Raw genomic sequence first — 17715 nt, forward strand, 5'->3', positions numbered from 1 at the left:
TGGAACGGTGCCAGCGAACGGCAGGGAGGCAGCGGGAAACGGGGCGGGAAGCGCTGGGGGTGCTCCTTCCGCTTCCGGGTGGGAAGAGAGCGGTCGCCATGGCGAGTAACGCCGCTAGCCTGAACGCGGTGCGGGAGACCATGGACGGTGGGTGGCACAGCTGCGGGAGGGGGGGCCATGCTTGTGGCACTGGCCGCCCTGAGCCGGGCACCTCAGCCCTTCTGCCCCCGTTCCTCTCCGCAGGCTGCGGGGCTTTGGGCTGGGTCGTGCCAGTGCATGCGCCTGACCTGTGAAAAGAGGGCAATGGTTTGCTGAAGGGTTTAGCGCATGGCTGTTTCTTTTTACTTCACGTTACGCGTAGTTCCTGAAACACTTCAAATGTCCATGTAGCGCTAGTGTCCTGGGGCCTCGTGTGACTTGTCTTTCCATTTTATATAGCTGTTAAGCATTTAACTTAGAATAGCGGTTTTAATGCTTATAAATATATACGTTTGCTAGCCTTTCTTATCGCTTCAAGTAGTTAATGCAGATTATGTTATCTGGCTCTATGCGTCTTGGATTCAATCTGAGGAGAGGGAAGTGCATCGAAGGGAGAGGAAGGACCAACCCTGTAGTGCTCTAAGTGGCAGCATCCCAACTGCATGGCTCATGTTAGAAAACCAACATAAAACCAGAAGAAACCCAACATACTGAAAAAGTTTTGAGGAGAGCGATCAGTGTTACAGAACTAGAGTAGTTTCTGGTACACAAAAAGAAATCTTATTGTAGGATGGGGAATCATAGATTCACCTAGGTTGGAAAAGACCCTTATGATCATCAAGTCCAACTTACCCAGGGCTGTATCAAGTGCACCACTAAACCATGTCAGTAATGTGAGAGAAGTGTCACTGGGAGTAGCAGGAGATACGCCAGAGATCTATAAGCCATGAGAAATGTGAACAGAGTGAATAAAGATCAGGTGTTCACTTTCTCTTCCAGCCTGACGAGGAGGAATCGAAGCTGGAAGGTTCAGGAGGTGTTTCTTAGCAGTGTGTAGTGGAAAACTCTGGAATACCATGGAATGGCTATGCCGGAAAGCTTACATGGATTTCAAGCAGAGTGGAAAGCTGCCAGGAAGTCACCTGAGTGTTGTTAAATATGAAGACTTTCCCAGAGAATGCCCTAATGTGAGGCCAGAGGCTATGGAGAGTGTTCTGGGGGTACTGCTTTTTGTTTGTTATTTTCTCATGATCTCACCTTGTATTCTAGTTATGACCACTGCTGCATAAGGACTCCATAGCAGCAAAGACCTTTATGAGTTGAACTGGTATGAAAATGAGTGTTCCAGCTGCTTAGCTACTTGCTGTGACCTGTTGCAGGAGGCAAGGCAGGACTAGCAGGATTATTATGGCTTCTCTGATGCTCCAAGAGAATAAGATTATTCTGTATGGGTGGAGGTATATTTGTTTGGGAAGGACAGTGATTCTAAGTTCTTGTAAGTGTTCTTGACACCTGTCTTTTCTACACTTCTGCAGGAATGTTTTAGGTAGGAGGGACAATATGCAGATTTAAGGGCAAAGTAAGGCTTTTGAGAACTGCTATGAAAAGTGTACTAGCCTTGAGATTTGGGAGACCAGGCTTCCTGTGTAGCAGTGTGTGTATTTTATTTAGGGTAGATGTTCATAATATAATCTCTTTCCGACATCAGGTGTTTTTAGAAGAAAACAAATTTCCATAACTTAAATATGCACTTGATCTTTAAATATTTACTTAGAGCCTTAGAAACACCCTCATGTCTGAACTTTCACTGCATTCCTTAACTAAATTGGCTTGTTTCTTTACTGTCAAAATAACAGTAATATTTGAAATTTTCATTATAAGAATATATATTTAAACTGTTTTGGTGGAGTGACTTAAAAAGTAACACACTGACAGTTGTGTCCATGTAATTAGATTTTTCTTGATGAGGGCCTATCATAATGAATAGAAAAAATATTTGTAGGATAATTTTTTAATTTTTTTTTCCTGCTTTTTAAATAGAACACGAGATCTGTGTTGTGTGTTAACTTACTGAATAAGAAATAGGCACCTAATGGAAGTAAATGGCTTGGTACTAAAAAAAAGTATTCTTTTATAACTATAGTAGCTTAGAAAAGTGCTTAATCTAGAATGTCAGATATAAATACTTAGCAGCTGTTCTCTGCAGGATTGTTAAGAGTTCAGATTTTTTTTTGTGGAGAAGCTGCTACATCTCTCTGCCAAAGATGCCACCTCAACACCTAATATTTTGTTTCAGAAACTAGTGACCACAACTCTTGCTGACATAGGAAATAGGAACTTATCTTTAGTTAGATTTACTGCTCTGCCTTGAAATACATCACATGCTTAGTAAATTTCATGATAAATGTTAAGTGGTTAAAGAGAGTAAGAATTGTTTATTTCTGGGAAGCTGTCAGTCTTAGTTCTGTAGCTCTTAATGTTCAGTGGCATTTTTATTGCAAATGAATCAATTTGTTGTTGCTTTATCTGGCTGTTGAAGATGCTTTTGTGCAGACAGGATGCACATACATAGTGTGTTTGGAATGGTTTGCTTTCAAGTAAGTGGGAAGAGAAAGCCTTGCTGGGGAGAAGAAAGCTTTGCTTGTGGCTTATAGCTAGGGCTTTGGTCTGACAAACTGCTTTCATGTTTTAAACTTCTGCGTATTGTTAATCCAGCCTACTTGTGTGGGCTAGGTGCTATCACACCTAGAGGGTTTTTTTCATGGCATCTGACATTTCTCTCTAACTTCAGTGCAATTGGCTGGATACATTAGGCCTTTGATATCTTGGCCTTGGTAAGCATGACTCTTAGGATTGCTGCAGTATGTCTTTGGTACGTATTTTTGTAGTTGTCAAGTGGACAGTAGCCACCATGCTGCTTTTATGTGGTGAGAAGACCTACTTCACTTTCTTCTAGCTTAGTGGAGGTTTGATTACAGAAACTGAATAACATCTGTACAAAATCAACCTGTATTGCTAGGGTCTTAGCCTCAGGATGGAGCTTACTGGTGCCAACAGAAATAAAACCTCCATGAGTTGTTCTGCTACTTGCATAACGAACTGTTTATTAGAATGAAACAAAAGGGGCCTTCTAGGAAAGGTTTGGAAGGGGAGAGAGATCTTTGTTTCTGCACAAAACTAACTGGAATCTCTCCCCCAGAAGGTGTCGTGCTTTTGATAATTGTGTAAAAATTAAATAGTTCTGCTTATCCTTGAACCAGTGTTAATGTTGGACATAAAACAAGGTTTAGTCATGGAAGGAGGTGGCTAGAAAACTCCTGATGTGTTTCCAGTCCATTTTAGTAGGGCTTCATCAGTATCTGTTGTTCAAAACCATGGATTATTCTTATAGACTACTTCTTACGTAATTGGCAAGAATGTTAGTTATTGAATTCTTTGCTTATTTTTATTTTTAAAACCTGTTATCCAGTATTAAGTTTGCTGAACCAGAAAAGCATGGTGTTTGTGTTAGAAGCTGTGGCTTCTAGCTTGTGCTGGTAAACTGAACATGAATGTTGTTGCTGAAGTTCAGACTGCAAAGGCTTTCCACAGCTGCCATGTTCACAGACTGTACTCTGTAGAAATTAAATGTTGAATAATGGTTTTTGTCATTGAAATTTAATAGTCTGTAGGGACTAAAGTGCTTTCATTTTTTCTATTGCAGTTCTGTTTGAGATTTCAAGGCTATTAAACACTGGCTTGGATATGGAGACGTTGTCTATTTGTGTGCGGCTTTGCGAACAGGGGATAAACCCAGAAGCATTATCATCTGTTATTAAAGAACTGCGTAAGGCTACAGAAGCTCTAAAGGTAATGCTCTTTATAAAAGCTTATAAATTTGTGTTTAAGAGTCAGATGTGTGTTCAACTTGCTGTACTTCAGTTTGTAAATTCTACTGAGATATGACTCATTTTTACATCAAGGAAATTTAATTGTTCCATAGGAAAGGCAATGAATACAACTGAATGGAACATGAGCAAGAAATTGTATGAATAAAACCTCTTCAGTAATAGCCAGATTAACATTTTTGAAGGAAAAAAGACCAAACAGCCAAAATCTACAGATTTTTATTCTGGCCATTTGCAGCAACTGTTTGCCCCCTTATCTTCATCACATCACAGTTTTCTACTTTTTACTTTAGCGCGTATCACCTTATTCTTACATCCTCAGGCCTAATAGTATGTAGCAGTAGATGTAAACAGGTACATGCAGCTTACTAATGTAATCTTCACATACTGCTTTTATCACATTAACCTGCACTTCCGGTCTCTCCAAAGACAGACAAGAGGGGATTTCATGGTGTATGTGTATATATAAGGCTATTTACCTGTTTGGCTAGTGGAGAGGGTAACTATGGTTAAAAAAAAAAAAATCAAAAAGAATCTTCACTTGCCTTTTAAAGGATTTTATTCCTTACTGACTACCTAAACATCATGATTTCTTTTCCCCTGTACCTTATATTTGTTTATTTCTGGGAAGGTGGAGGGGAAACCTCTGTCTAGTCTGCCTGTTCCTGTTCTGCAAGACTGCATTTTGATTCTTAGAAAATCCAACTTAGATATTTTTACTAAAGACATGCTAGTCAGGGCTATTTTTCACCAGTTTTCAAATGGTTTACTTCATTTTTAACTTAACATTTTTATATGCTTATGCATATTTTATATTTGTGTACATGCTTAAGTGTGTTCATACCTATGTGTTTAATTGTCTATATAAGTAATTGAGGGCTGGTTTTACTACTTCCTTTGCTTTTATTGGTTTATCATTCCCATTGCTATCCTTTGCCTGTTTGTCCCATAACTGTCTTAAAATCTACCAATGTCAGTCTCCAACAACTGTACGTTGCTGGCTGGGTTGTGTTATTAAGTGAAAAAATACTTAGTGATGACCTTAATCAAAAAATTGGCAGTATGATTTATGCAGTTATGATTAATGGTATTCCTCCAAGTTTTATGTCAATTTATCTGTATGGGTGGGAATAATAATTATTATAAATTGTATAAAGGGAAAAAAAATTGTGCATTTGAGCACTTCTTGAAAACATTAGGGTAAAATGTACAGGATTACAAGCTGCTCACATACAGGATATACAGTTTAACACAAGCAAATAGTAATGGCTATGTCAATAAATGCTAAGCAGTTGACAGTATTTTTTTATATTTTTTTTTTTAGAAATGAAAGAGGTATTCATTAGAGAACAAGACTATGCATCTTATAATTTTCAGCTTATTTTTAGACTTTTAAGTTCTCTAGGAAAATTAAAATAGTCACAAGAATGGAGTAAATTTGATCTACATGGTGCCTGCTTTTGGTGATTTGTAATAAATGTTTTTTCTCTTTCCAGGTCGCTGAAAATATGACAGGCTGACATGGGAGGAGATTTCTGCTTGAGAAGAATGCCAGGTCAAAGTTAACAGAGGCTTTGAAGATTTTCACTATTCAGGAAATGAGTGGAATAAGTGTGTGTGTGTGTGTGAAGGTTTCAGAATATTTGTTAGCTTCTTGAAAAGGATGATGTACAGTATAACTTTGAAAGTTTTTTAATGAGCTAAGTTCATGTGTAATCTCATTGCTTGCTATTTTTGTGATATTTGTGAATACAGTGCAATTGCTTGTACATTTGCTGAACTTACTAGTGTGTAGCAACAAATATTGCATAATGAGTATAGCTTGTTAATGCATCCTTTAGAAGTGCTAATATATCCTGGGGTTTATCTCTTGCTTAGAGGAAAAACTGCATATACAATTTCAGTTTCATTTTATGGATCAGATAGGAATGAAGCCCATCCTGACTTTATTTTAATTAGAATGAGGGTAGTGACTTAAGTCTTAACTTGAAAGTAAGAAATAAAGCACTTTTGGTAATGTACGTAATGAATGGTCCTTTTGATTTGGATTGCTGGGGAAAGTGTTGTGGGTTTTCTTTTGGGGCTTTTTTTGTTTGTTTTATCTTGGATAACAAAGGAACTTCAGTTATCCATGCAGAAATGTATGCAAATTTAAATGCTAGATTACATGGAATATTTTATGGAGTTCAGATGATACATTTGTTACACTTGTTCTGGCTACTAGACCTAAAAATGTTACAGCCATATTGCTACTGCCTAGTCAAAGCATACATAAGAAGCATCAGATTTGGCTGATGGGAATCAGTGAGTCTTCAACAGTCGTTTAGTATAAGAATGTTTTTTCATTCAGCACTAGGAATCTTCACTGATGCCAAAACAAGTGTTTGTAAGTAACTGTTATACAGTAAACTGTTTTACTGTGTTACTTACCAGTAAATATCCAAGGGTTCTGCTTCATAAGAAAATGTTTTTTGTTGATTCTTCATCTGCTGCTATTTAAGTGCCTTTTAAGTTTTGTTTTGGTTTGTTTTTGCTAGCATGGTTCCAAGATGTAGTGTTAATGGGACTTAACCTCCACGGTTTGGAGCACATTTGGAAATGAACCTGGAATCTTAGTTAAGCCAAACATTGTATTTGTGCAGAGAAAAAGAAGCTCTTTCTACTTTAAGAGTTTACATTGTATGCAGTCTAGGTCATAGCTCTACAAAAAGTGATTGAAGGGGCTAAATACTTAAGTTGCTGGCAGACAGAATAGGAAAAATAGTTATGTTATGCTGAATCATTTACTATTATTTCCAGTTAGGCTGGCCAGAAAATTATTCCAGGAAGATGATGTGAAAACTTCTGTGAAGTGGTGGAGTCACCATTCCTGGAAGTATGTAAAAGATGTGTAGATGTGGCACTTTGGGACATGGTTTAGTGTGGATTTGGCAGTGCTGGGTTTACAGTTGGACTTGATAATCTTAAAGGCCATTTCCAACTGAAATGATTCTATAACCAAGCTGGGAACAAGCATTCATGAGTGAGCAAAATGATTCCACTTAAAAATCCTTTGTACACTGGTGGTGTAACTTCAGATTTATAATACTTCAGATTTAGAATATTGGGGGTGTCATGGTTTTTGAAAATGCTGAGGTATCTCCAATATGCAGAGATATAAACAGTGAAATTTATCCTAGGGAGTCTTAGAAGTCATTAAAACATCATGAAAATGCCAGGTCAGATCAACAGAAATTATCAGTTAGCTCGTACACTTCATTTTATCTAAACTCAGTGGTGCATGTCAAAAACGAGAAAAGACTGGGGAGCATTCTTGCTGGTTTTGGGAGTCGTGTCTAAGCCTGTGAGTTCTCACTTGTGAAACCTAAACTCTTAAAGTTTTCAGTAAACTAAAGCAAATGTGCCCTTCTGGTAAGAAAAAAGGAAAATCCCTGTAGCAGGGAGTTTCATACTGGAAATGTTTCTCTGCTCTAAAATAAGTATCACTTTGTTGGTATCCCAAGTATGTGAACGTGAGCATTGATGGCTGAGAAGCCTTGGCTGCATTTGTAACACACACTGCCTTCTACAACATTTAACTAAGAAGCTAAGCAAACAGCACGTGCTTTTCCTCTGGGCTCCTTACTTACATGCTCTTGGAACTCTTCAAAAGATAAACACAGGAATAGCTATACAGGTCTCAACCAAAAGTTTTTCTAACACAATAGCCTCTCTTTTAGTCAAAAGCAGCTGCCTGAGGAAGGAGAAGAACAATGGAAGCACATTTGGTTCTTTTCCTTCTGTGTTCTCCTAGCTTCCAAGTGTCTTCTATTCCAGGCTTTCCTGCACATCATATGGTTTGTCTATTTAGTAATCCCCAATGCTTCTTTTTCCAGTACTTGTCCAGTTTCCCTTGGACCATATATGCTTCCTGAATAACAGTTGCCTTCATCAATTGATGTGTTTCCTAAAAAATTGCTGTTACTTGTTTATTTTGAACTTGATTTTCACTAGCTTAGCTTAATGTTCCCTGCACAGTACACTTTTACCTACTATGCTTGTGCCAGTCATGGATCTGCAGATACATAACATTCATGTTTAAATTGCCTCTTCTACACTGAAATGCATTAGTTAAGCTTCTGTGTTTAGTGTCCTTTGAAACTTTTCTGAGTCTTATGTATTATTTTCTGAGAGGGGAATGAAAACAGCACACAGCATTAGGCATGCAGTTAAGTACTGGCCTGTTTGTTTACTTTCTTGTTCTCTATTCCTTTCCTAGTAGTTCCTCATTTGAGTTTATAGATTTGAGCTGAGCACTGGACTGTCTTCATGGCATTATCTGTTGTAACCACAGGATCTCACTCTTGAGCAGTAATAAGCTGAGATGCTGTTGTTTCATAGGTGAAAGTACAGTTGTTTATGTCCATGTATAGAATTTTTATTTGTCTTTGCTGAATAGCATCTGCCATTTTATTTCTCAGTCAGTCTTGTATGTCCTTCTGCAGTTCTTCACAGTTTGCTAGTAGTCTTACTACTGTCACTAACTTTATCCTTGTCAAATTTTGCCACTTTGTTCCTTTTTAGATATTAATTATGAATAGGTCAAGCAGCACATGAGCTAGCAAAGACCACTGGTAACCTATGACCTTATTTCCATTCCTTTTCAGTGATTGTGAATAAAATGCAGTCCTGCCTACCAGTGCCTACTTATTTGTATACCCAGTATTTTTAGTGTCACATATAGCACAGCTGTGAGAGCCTGAGCACAATCATGAATCCAGCCTGGCCAAGACATGGCATTCTAGATAACAGAATCAGTGACATTGTAATTGTATAATTAGGTTTTACAAATATAAATTTAAGTGGAAAAATAATTTTACAGGAAATTGTAGCACACCAGAAAAGAAAACAAACATGATCCTGAAGTCTCTATCTTAACATGACTATCTTAACATGAGGAGTTGTTATTTGTCAAGTAACTGTGTTAGCAAAAGCAAAAAAAATCTGTGAACAGGAAGAAAAAAAGACAAAAACATGAATACAAACAAAAAAAAACCAACCCAGAAATCTGGATGATGATCAGGCCAAGACACTTGACCTGACAGATCTGTACCCATAAAAAGTGCACATATATTTGTCAGCTATTTTTCTTTCCCACCTGCTGGTCTCCAGCTGAGCAAATACTGATTTAGTCTCAGACTTGCTTTTTAATCCAATCAGCTAGTTCCCTCTGCAGTGAACTTGAATGCTCTTGTAGATATACTTTACTCCAGAGACTGCTCCCAGAAGGCTGCACCAGGTTGGGTCCTGCCATTCTTCCCCAATGCTTTCCACTTTCAAACACTGCCGTGTAACTTTTGCATGTTTATACTTTCATGCTATAGAAACCCTGGAGCCCTCATTATTTGACTAGACATTATGTTAAAAGAAAAAGCACCAAAAAATGACAATAAGAATCGGTGGTGACCCATGACAATATGCTACATAGTATGTCTGTAGAGAGCCTTCTTTAAAAGCGGTAATGCCAAGCAGTGGGACTTCACATTGCTATGCATCATCTGAGCTAGGGACTTAGGCATGCCTTTAGTAGCAGAGATTCATCTCTTTGAACCACAAATACTACTTTTAATTAAAGTTTGGAAAACCAATTTCCAAAGACTGAAAGGTGTGCCAAATTAATTTCAACCTTAAAAAGCAAGGCAGAATTGGTAACAGAATTGAAGACCCGTCATCGAGCATCAGCGCTTGTAAGCAGTGAGCCAGTGAACTTGGGATTTTTTTGGGCAAAGAATGAGACCAAGAAAATGTACTGAGTTCCATTTGAACCTTGCTTGGTGGAAATGTCAGTGGGCTATTTTTCTCTTGTTTATATGTGAGATGTTGGTGCAGTATGCTTCAATTTATGCAGCACAATTTTCACTTAAAACACACCATAAGCATCACTTGGTAAAACCAAATGTACTATGTTGGTACCCATTTTGTTCTCTTGTTACCTTGGGAGTGAGATGAAAAAAAAAAAAAACAAAACAAAACAACCCAAGCTTTAAAAATGTAAACCCAAAAAATCTCAGTTCTTAAAAACTCTTCATCAGGTACTGTAGCAATAGGACAGGGGGTAATGGGTTCAAACTTAAACAGGGGAAGTTTAGACTGGATATAAGGAGGAAGTTCTTTACTGTAAGGGGTGTGAGGCACTGGAATGGGTTGCCCAGGGAGGTTGTGAGTGCTCCATCCCTGGCGGTGTTCAAGGCCAGGTTGGACGAAGCCTTGGGTGGGATGGTTTAGTGTGAGGTGTCCCTACCCATGGCATGGGGGTTGGAACTAGATGATCTTAAGGTCCTTTCCAACCCTAACTATTCTATGATTCTAAGTCATGATTTAATCCAGTTTCTAGAGAAATGTCTCTAATGCCTCTCTGCAGGATGTCAGATGCACTAGTTGTAGCAGTTCCTTCTGCTTGCAGAGTCCATGTAGGGTGGCGTGAAACAGCTCTTAAATAAAAGTAACATGAAGAAAATTAAGAATATTTAGGATGAATATCAGTAATGTTTCTGTCAGATAAATGGAAGCTTGGTTTCTGAGACATTTAAACATTACCTGATAAGAAAACCTGAAACAACACAACTATTAATTATCTGAACTAGCAATCTGGAATATATGGAGTCCAGGCACTTTTATTATCACTTCATAAATATTCCTGTTTTCTTACCTCAGTTTCTAGTAAGGAAAGAGCAGCTCATGAAAATGTATCTTGGAAAGAGCTCAATAGTGTCATTGCATAGGTGAGCAGGGTTTTTAACGTTCAAATGTAACTTTGAGTAAAGGAGATGGAACATGAGGGAGTGGAAGAGGTGGCACTTGGCCATGCTGTGGCTCCCAAGAGAGCAGCCAGGAGAACCCCTGGGCAGGGAAGGGAGCCATGAGAGGGTGAAGAGGCTGAGGGACATCCCAGCTTGATTTAATTTGGTTATTTTATTTGTACACTAGATCCAAAATTGGTGTCTTTGCAGATAACAGCAGGTAAGAATTATCTTTTTAATGGACAGGAGATACAGGATAGAATACAGTGAATAGGTTGTCATATTGTCCTACTCAGGTTCAGTTCATAACAAGATATTTTATGAGTTAGGTGGTAATCTATTAAACACTGTCCACAATGCTGAAGCTGTGTTAGGGTACTGTGTGGGCCAAGGACTCCTTGAGGGCAGCGGACATCAGGGCAGGGCCTGTCACCCCAGGCCTGTCTTGCCACCCCAGCCAGGGAGACATGGCTGGGCCCAGCAAGGGGAACCTGGGGTCGCCATGCTAAAACATTTTTGACTGTTACATGTTTCTTGGCCTTGAAGCTGGCATTGGTAAGACAACAAGGCTGCCAATCCCCTCTGCCATCACTACGCATTGGCACAACTTGTGAAGACACCGCATGAAGGAGTTGAATCATCAGCTGTCACTCCATCCCATCTCAGTGTTTGCTCTAGCCCATCTCATCAACTGTCACTCCATCCCACTTCCATAGGCTCCCACACATTCTTTGTGACATTTCTGTCTGCCTTTCTGGAAGGCTGCTTGGTACACCCTCTGGTTTTGTTCCCAAGCCATGTTACAGGGCAGATGATTGTGAATGGGATGAATTATAGTTTTGGGACGGGTCAGCTCATTGAAGAGAGAAAAATAGTCTCATTCCTGTGACCAGCAAACTTGTGTTGAACTTAAAGTGTATTGTGAGCAGCAGCAGGTGGTTATTTACTGTTTGTGATTTACAGCTGTGAAAACCCCCGGATGTTACAATAATATGCACCTTGCCCTTAAAGGTCAAGACTATGAGATATAAATGCTGCAAGAACAATGTTAAGGAAAAACATTAATCACTTGTGAATACGGTACTCTGGCATATGTAAGATTTAATGAGGGATTTAAAGGAGAATCCTGCACTGGTCTTACACATTTTGAAGATGCATGCAAAAATATCTGGACAAAGATTTCCTAGGACATATAAAAAGAAGCCTTGCTATTCTCACAGGGAGAACTCAGGATACAGTCTGAGTTGTATAGGACATTGTATATTGAGGGATACAAGCTGAAGTGAAACACAGGCTCTTTTCAGATAAAGCACTTTTCTAATTAAAAATGAATGATTTGTTTGGGTTCGCTGTTCAGATGAAGCCAATCAAGACATTGGAACGACTCTGCAAGGTACATGCACAGCTGTTTATTCCTGTGTGGTGTGACGTTTGCACTCACATTGAAGGCAGAAAAATATCTATGGCACATACACAGACTGATAATCTAGCCTGTATTTTTAGAATGTTATCTTGGGCTAAGCATTTCACTGTTAAGAACGACATCAGTTATAAAGCTGCCAGTCTTAGTCACTACTGTCTGCTCTGCTTAGATGACTTTGCAGCAGCCATTCCATTTTTAGAACTGTTCGGCCAAACTCGGCATTGACTTGCATCCTCTGAAGTTTTATCAAAGTTGGTGAAATAGCAATACAGGGCATGAACCCAGTTCATCTTAACTGTGACTGAATGGAGGACATAAAAACATTATTTTGTTTGGGCAGATTATTTAACTTTCCCATGGGAGGACACTAGTTAAAATAGGTTGGTTTCCTTTATCAAAATATTAAAAAAACTGAATTAAAATTAAAGATCAAAATAATTTTACTAAAGTTTTGTTTAGTAAAAGGTTTAACGATTTTCATTTAGTATGGTATTATAATTTGTCATTCTAGGTCTTGTGCTCCCATTTCTCTTTGGTGAGCTGGGTTTTCTGCCCAAATATATCTGCCACAGTTCACCATTGTCCTCTCTCCCCTCACCTCTATTTTAATTCTGTTTTAAAGGGGGTCAGGCTTCAATATTTTCCGTTTTTTCAGCAGTCATTTCCATAATATTTCCCCAAGATAATCAGACACTGTTCAATAAAGAGTTTTCTTGGCAACTCGTTTTTCTCCTGGAAGCAGTTTGAATGTAATTATTTCAACTGGTCCTAATAGGCGCACAACTGTCCAAGAAACTGGAGTCACAGAGTGTTCTGCATGGCCAAATCTACTTAGTGTCCTGGTTTACAAACTTTTGTACTTATGTACCCCTGAAATACCTTTAGAGTGCCATAGTGTGCAGTGTAGGTATCCAATGCATCGGCATATGTATGATATGGCATACGTGTATTGAGATATCACATAAATATCAGGAATAGTGTTCATTCTTCTAAAATACAACTTTTATTTGCTTTATGTAATTACTGTCCTGTGTCAGGTACCAGGTATCCAAGTCACATTTGGTGACACAGAGGTGTAGGTTTTTCAAAAAACTCTCTAGGAAAATATGTCAGGCAGAACAAAAAACAGAGCTTTGCCCTTTTTTCAGTATACTGGTCTTTCTCTACCCCAGCCTTTCTGTCTCAGCTGATACAACCTTATTTGTGTTACAGACCTTTGTATGTAGAAAGGTCTGCCTGTTTCATCTTTGCAGCAGTTAAAGTTTGTGTTTAAGAATTTTATGAGCATGGTGCCATTATCCTTCATGCCTTTAAAGTTTACTTCTGTAATTATTTCTTTAAAAAACTTCCAGTAGTTAAAGCAGGATAAATATTATTGAAAAGGGTTGCATATTCCACTAGATGGCAGACAAACATTTGCAACCACTGCTGCAGCTTTGTAAAACACCCCTCTGTTAGTTTTTCTCTGTTAGTGGATTCTAATAAATAGAATTTTATTATCAATTTCTAAAATGAAGAATTGGTGCAATTTAACCTTTAGATTTATTTTTTAAAACATTTTAAAACTAGAAAGAATAAAAAGTGTGCTATTGATTTCATGACCTTGGTTCGCAAGAGAGCTGAGGTTTAGGCACTTAACATGTATTTTATGCATTTAAATTTACTCATATGGGATATACCAGTAGTAAAATAGCCACAAGTGAGAGAGTTTTCAGCATAGCTAATCAGTAGTGTCATCTTTTTCCTTTCATTCAGAGTAATAAAATGTACACAACTGTCAGTGCACCAAAGGAAGTTCTGCAACCCTCTGTGGTTCATAGCCATTTTAGCTTTTCCCTTTTGGTGTTTATGTACTTTCCGGCAGTTAATCAGCAATCCACATAATTTAATACAAGAAGTCACAATCAAGATAAGGGCAGCACATAGACTAACTGTGTGTAGGAAGAGATGCCTCCCTGATGAGGATATACCAATGAATGTACCAGTACCACAGGAGCACCACAGTTTTAATCAAATACCAACTAAATAGCCACATTTATTAGATGTGGTAGATTAGGTAAGAATTAAGAAAACTCCTGCCATTTCCAATAGCAAAAATAGAAAGAAGGGGCAGGATGAATTCTCCCACCTTCCTGCTGGCCATGAGTTCATCTATGTCTGTCAGATGTTTCTGGATCTGTTTCTTGCCTGTGGTCTCCAAAATGAGACCACATTAGAGGGACGATAGGGCTTTCCTAAAGTAGGATATTTAAGGGGGTGGAAAAGAAGTGTCATGTTAATCTTCAGCCTGCTGCTGTAGATGACAATCTCTCAGGGACAAGATGTAGCTCCCTCCATAATCAGATTAGGTTATCAAGGGTTAATTAGTGAAAGGAGAGCTGTCCCCATCGCTGTCCCCATCCCCATCCCCATCCTCCCCACAGTTCACCCACTAAGCCCTTCCCAAAATCTTTAGTAAAATTATCATTTTATACTCTAGTGTGGTGGTGTTTTAGTGAAAAACCCAGATGATTTCAACTATCCTTAAACCTCTGTTTTTCACTGCAGTCAGTGGAGAGAGGCAGGCTCTCAGTGGAGAGGGGCAAATCGGAGCACTAAAGTTATTCTTCGTCACTGAATCGCTCACTAAAGGAAACTCTCTATTGACTGAAGAGGTAACCCAAGGAGAGTAGTATCCTGAGGCTAAGATTAGTCTTTGCAAATATTCCCATTAGATCATCTACTCTGACTTCCTGTGTTTCACAAGCCTTTGAATTTCACCCAGCAGCCTCTCTATTGAATTCAATAACTTGTGTTTAGATAAAGTATATCCAAAAAGACATTTATTCTTGAGTTGAAGACATTAATAGAGATAGTGTATCCATTGCTTCCTTTGTTGGTTTGTTCCGTAGTTAATCATCTCCACTATTAAACTTTGTGTGCCTTACTTCTTTTAATTTATCTGGCTTGAGCTCAGTACACAGCTGCTTGTTATGCTTTTTCCTTCTTAACTAAAGAACCCTTTAGTCTGTGGGATTTTCTCCTGAGGGAGCTATTATATCAAGTCACCACTCTATCTTCTTTTTGATAAGCTGAAAGGATTTTCCTTTCTCTAAAGCGTTTTTGCTCTTTTCTCCAGTGTTCATTCTGGTCTTCTCTGAAGCCTGTGGTGGTTTCTCCTTCCATTCTGTCTGATAGCGATCCCACCTGTGCTGTGGGTGGAGATAAGATCAATCTACTCTATTCATTGTTTTGCTTCTCTATCACACTCAAGGTTCTCTTTGAGCTGTGCTTTCTCAGAGATCCCCTAAAGTCCTTTCTGGAGTTACTGTTTTGCAGAACATGATCCTGCATTTTTCAGGTATGGCCCAACTTGTTCCTGGTTGTTTAGCTTTTCATGTGTCTGTGTTAAAATAGATTTCATCTGAATTGGTCCACCTCTGAATTGGTGGACCAATTCAGGTTCAAAAGGTCCACTTTTTGAACAGGTCAAAATCCCTCTTTCTGTCTGTCTTGTCTTTACATTTACCACTCTGCCAGCTTTTGTGTAATCCACAAACTGTATCAGCAACAACTTTTTCATTTAGTTCCAGTTTATCCATGACAAAGTATCAGCACAGCTATTGAACCTTGCATCACCCTGCTAAAATCAGGATGGGTGCTCCTGCTTTATATAACAAGAGTGTGCTCTTGCATTATGTAATACAGGCATAGCATGTGCTTATGTATATGTCCTGTCCTTAATTAAATCAAATCTCAACAATGTCTTTGCTTTTGGGAACTGAATTTTGGAAGATTTAACCATTTCTGAATCCTGTGAAAGGAGTTTTTACTGTGATTGTTTAGGCCATAAGAAAAAACAAAAAATAATAAAAAAAAGCTGTCAGGCTGTCTAAGGTCAAAACTCCCTACAAAAGACTGAAAGTATGCATTTACCGATAGAGTGACTACAGATAGAAGTGACTTGATTATAAACCAAATTAAGCATGAAGTTTTATTTAACAAGAGCTATTTTCTACAGAACCATGTTGACCATCATTAATTGCATTCATTCCTTTAATTTTTGTATTAATTGAATCCCACATCAGATTACTAGCTTTTCCATTAATTTTCCCTGGGGATTTTGTGATGATTACTGGCCTTAAGTTAGATGGGTCATCACAGTTGCCCTTTCAAAAGAATGGTAAAATATTAGTGCTAATTCAAGATTTCTCTTATTTATCCAGATTTTTAAATATATAGCACTAGACTAAGTATCTTTGCTTAAATTTTCCTTCATCCCACTATTTTCCCTAACTGTATGTAAGTAGCTCCTTTGTAGTTCCAAGTATGTGTGTATTAGCATATGATGTATTTTAATACTTTTACTGTTTGTAATTTTTATGTCTTACACTTTTGACTACTGTTTATAAATATAGAAAGTAATCAGAGCACTTCCCTGATACTAGACAGTATCCAAGTATGGAAATGAATTTGGTTTTTCCTGTTTAAAATGAAAATTAAGACATTCCTAATTATTGTGGATACCATTTGTCCTACAAACTTAGAACTGTTGAAAATAAATCCTGTCATTAGGGCTAACTGTATTAGCGTCACCAGATGGCACTGTTGGAAGTGTCTTGTTTCTTTTGTCTAGAGACTATATAAAAATAGGCCTTGAAAGATATACTTATTTTTTGTTTATTTTTCCCTTACAGTAGCATAGCCCAAATCTATCATAAGCTAAATATTTTCTCACAGGCATTGTAATAGTCCAAAGGTTTTGCTTATGAACAAGCTAAACATACTCTCAGACTACAAACCTCTCAAGAGCCAGGCAGCCTAAGCGTTGGCCAAGACTATGATGTTCTTCAATTATCCACAATGTTTTTGGAAAGTAAGAGTCATTTTTTAGAGGGCAAGAAGTTTAAGCAGCCTAGCGACATTCAAAGCATGCTGAAATACAAAAATATGGGAAAGACATTCTATTATTTGCTGCTCTGAGTCAGACAGAAAGGTAGGGACATTTCTAATGTTTCGTTATCTGAATTGAGAAGAAAAGGGGGAGTGATAAAGTTATTTTAATGGAATGCAGCTTCTGATAAAGTTCTGGAAAAGTTCACAAGCCAATTTCAAATCTGACACACAGAGAAGAATAGCAAGTCAGGACTGACAAAGACAGTGACAGTAGAAGTATGTGGCTGTGTAATGAAGCTCGTACAGCTCTTACACTGCTTTACTTATCAAACTGGTCATTGTTGTAAATTAACATGAAGCATAAAAATTGAAGGAATATAGGGAATATGACTGCAAATATACATACGACTTTTGTGGGATTTGTATTGCATATTTCCAGTAAAATTATTTTCATGTGTTAGTAAAGCTGTCAATCGAGCTCCACTTGTTTAGAACCTGTATAATTAAGCCCCATTTATTTATTTATCTATTTGCTACTCAGTATCAGAATTATGCATGGTTATGTACATGTGAAATATTCTCGCCTAATCTTTATTTTGCAACATACATATTATATATGTGGAGCCTAGTACTTGACACTTACTTAGCACCTGGTTAAACACCGTTAAACTACTTGACACTGAATGTGTGATGGTATTTTCTCAATTAAAATGTCTGTTGGCATTCAGTAAAATAAAGATAATCAATTTCATGGAGAAGGTCCGCATAAAAC

The 17715-nt window shown here is 38.1% G+C and overlaps 1 protein-coding gene across 1 annotated transcript; it reads left to right on the forward strand.

Moving 5' to 3' along the window:
• Positions 1–49: 49 nt before the first annotated feature.
• Positions 50–8541, forward strand: MZT1 (mitotic spindle organizing protein 1). Its single transcript, XM_065678137.1, has 3 exons — positions 50–147; positions 3683–3828; positions 5363–8541. Exons 1-3 carry the CDS (start codon positions 99–101, stop codon positions 5384–5386), a joined length of 219 nt encoding a protein of 72 aa, XP_065534209.1. The 5' UTR covers positions 50–98; the 3' UTR covers positions 5387–8541.
• The last annotated feature ends 9174 nt before the right edge of the window (positions 8542–17715 follow it).

This window comes from Lathamus discolor, chromosome 4, assembly GCF_037157495.1.
Source record: "Lathamus discolor isolate bLatDis1 chromosome 4, bLatDis1.hap1, whole genome shotgun sequence".
In the NCBI taxonomy this organism is placed as follows: Eukaryota; Metazoa; Chordata; class Aves; order Psittaciformes; family Psittacidae; genus Lathamus; species Lathamus discolor.

Excerpts from the sequence above, each read along its gene's own strand:
- MZT1 (XM_065678137.1), top strand. The coding sequence starts at position 99 with ATGGCGAGTAACGCCGCTAGCCTGAACGCGGTGCGGGAGACCATGGAC. Across the intron at positions 148-3,682 it reads GGTGCGGGAGACCATGGACG|TTCTGTTTGAGATTTCAAGG; the intron begins GTGGGTGGCACA and ends TTTCTATTGCAG. Across the intron at positions 3,829-5,362 it reads AGGCTACAGAAGCTCTAAAG|GTCGCTGAAAATATGACAGG; the intron begins GTAATGCTCTTT and ends TTCTCTTTCCAG.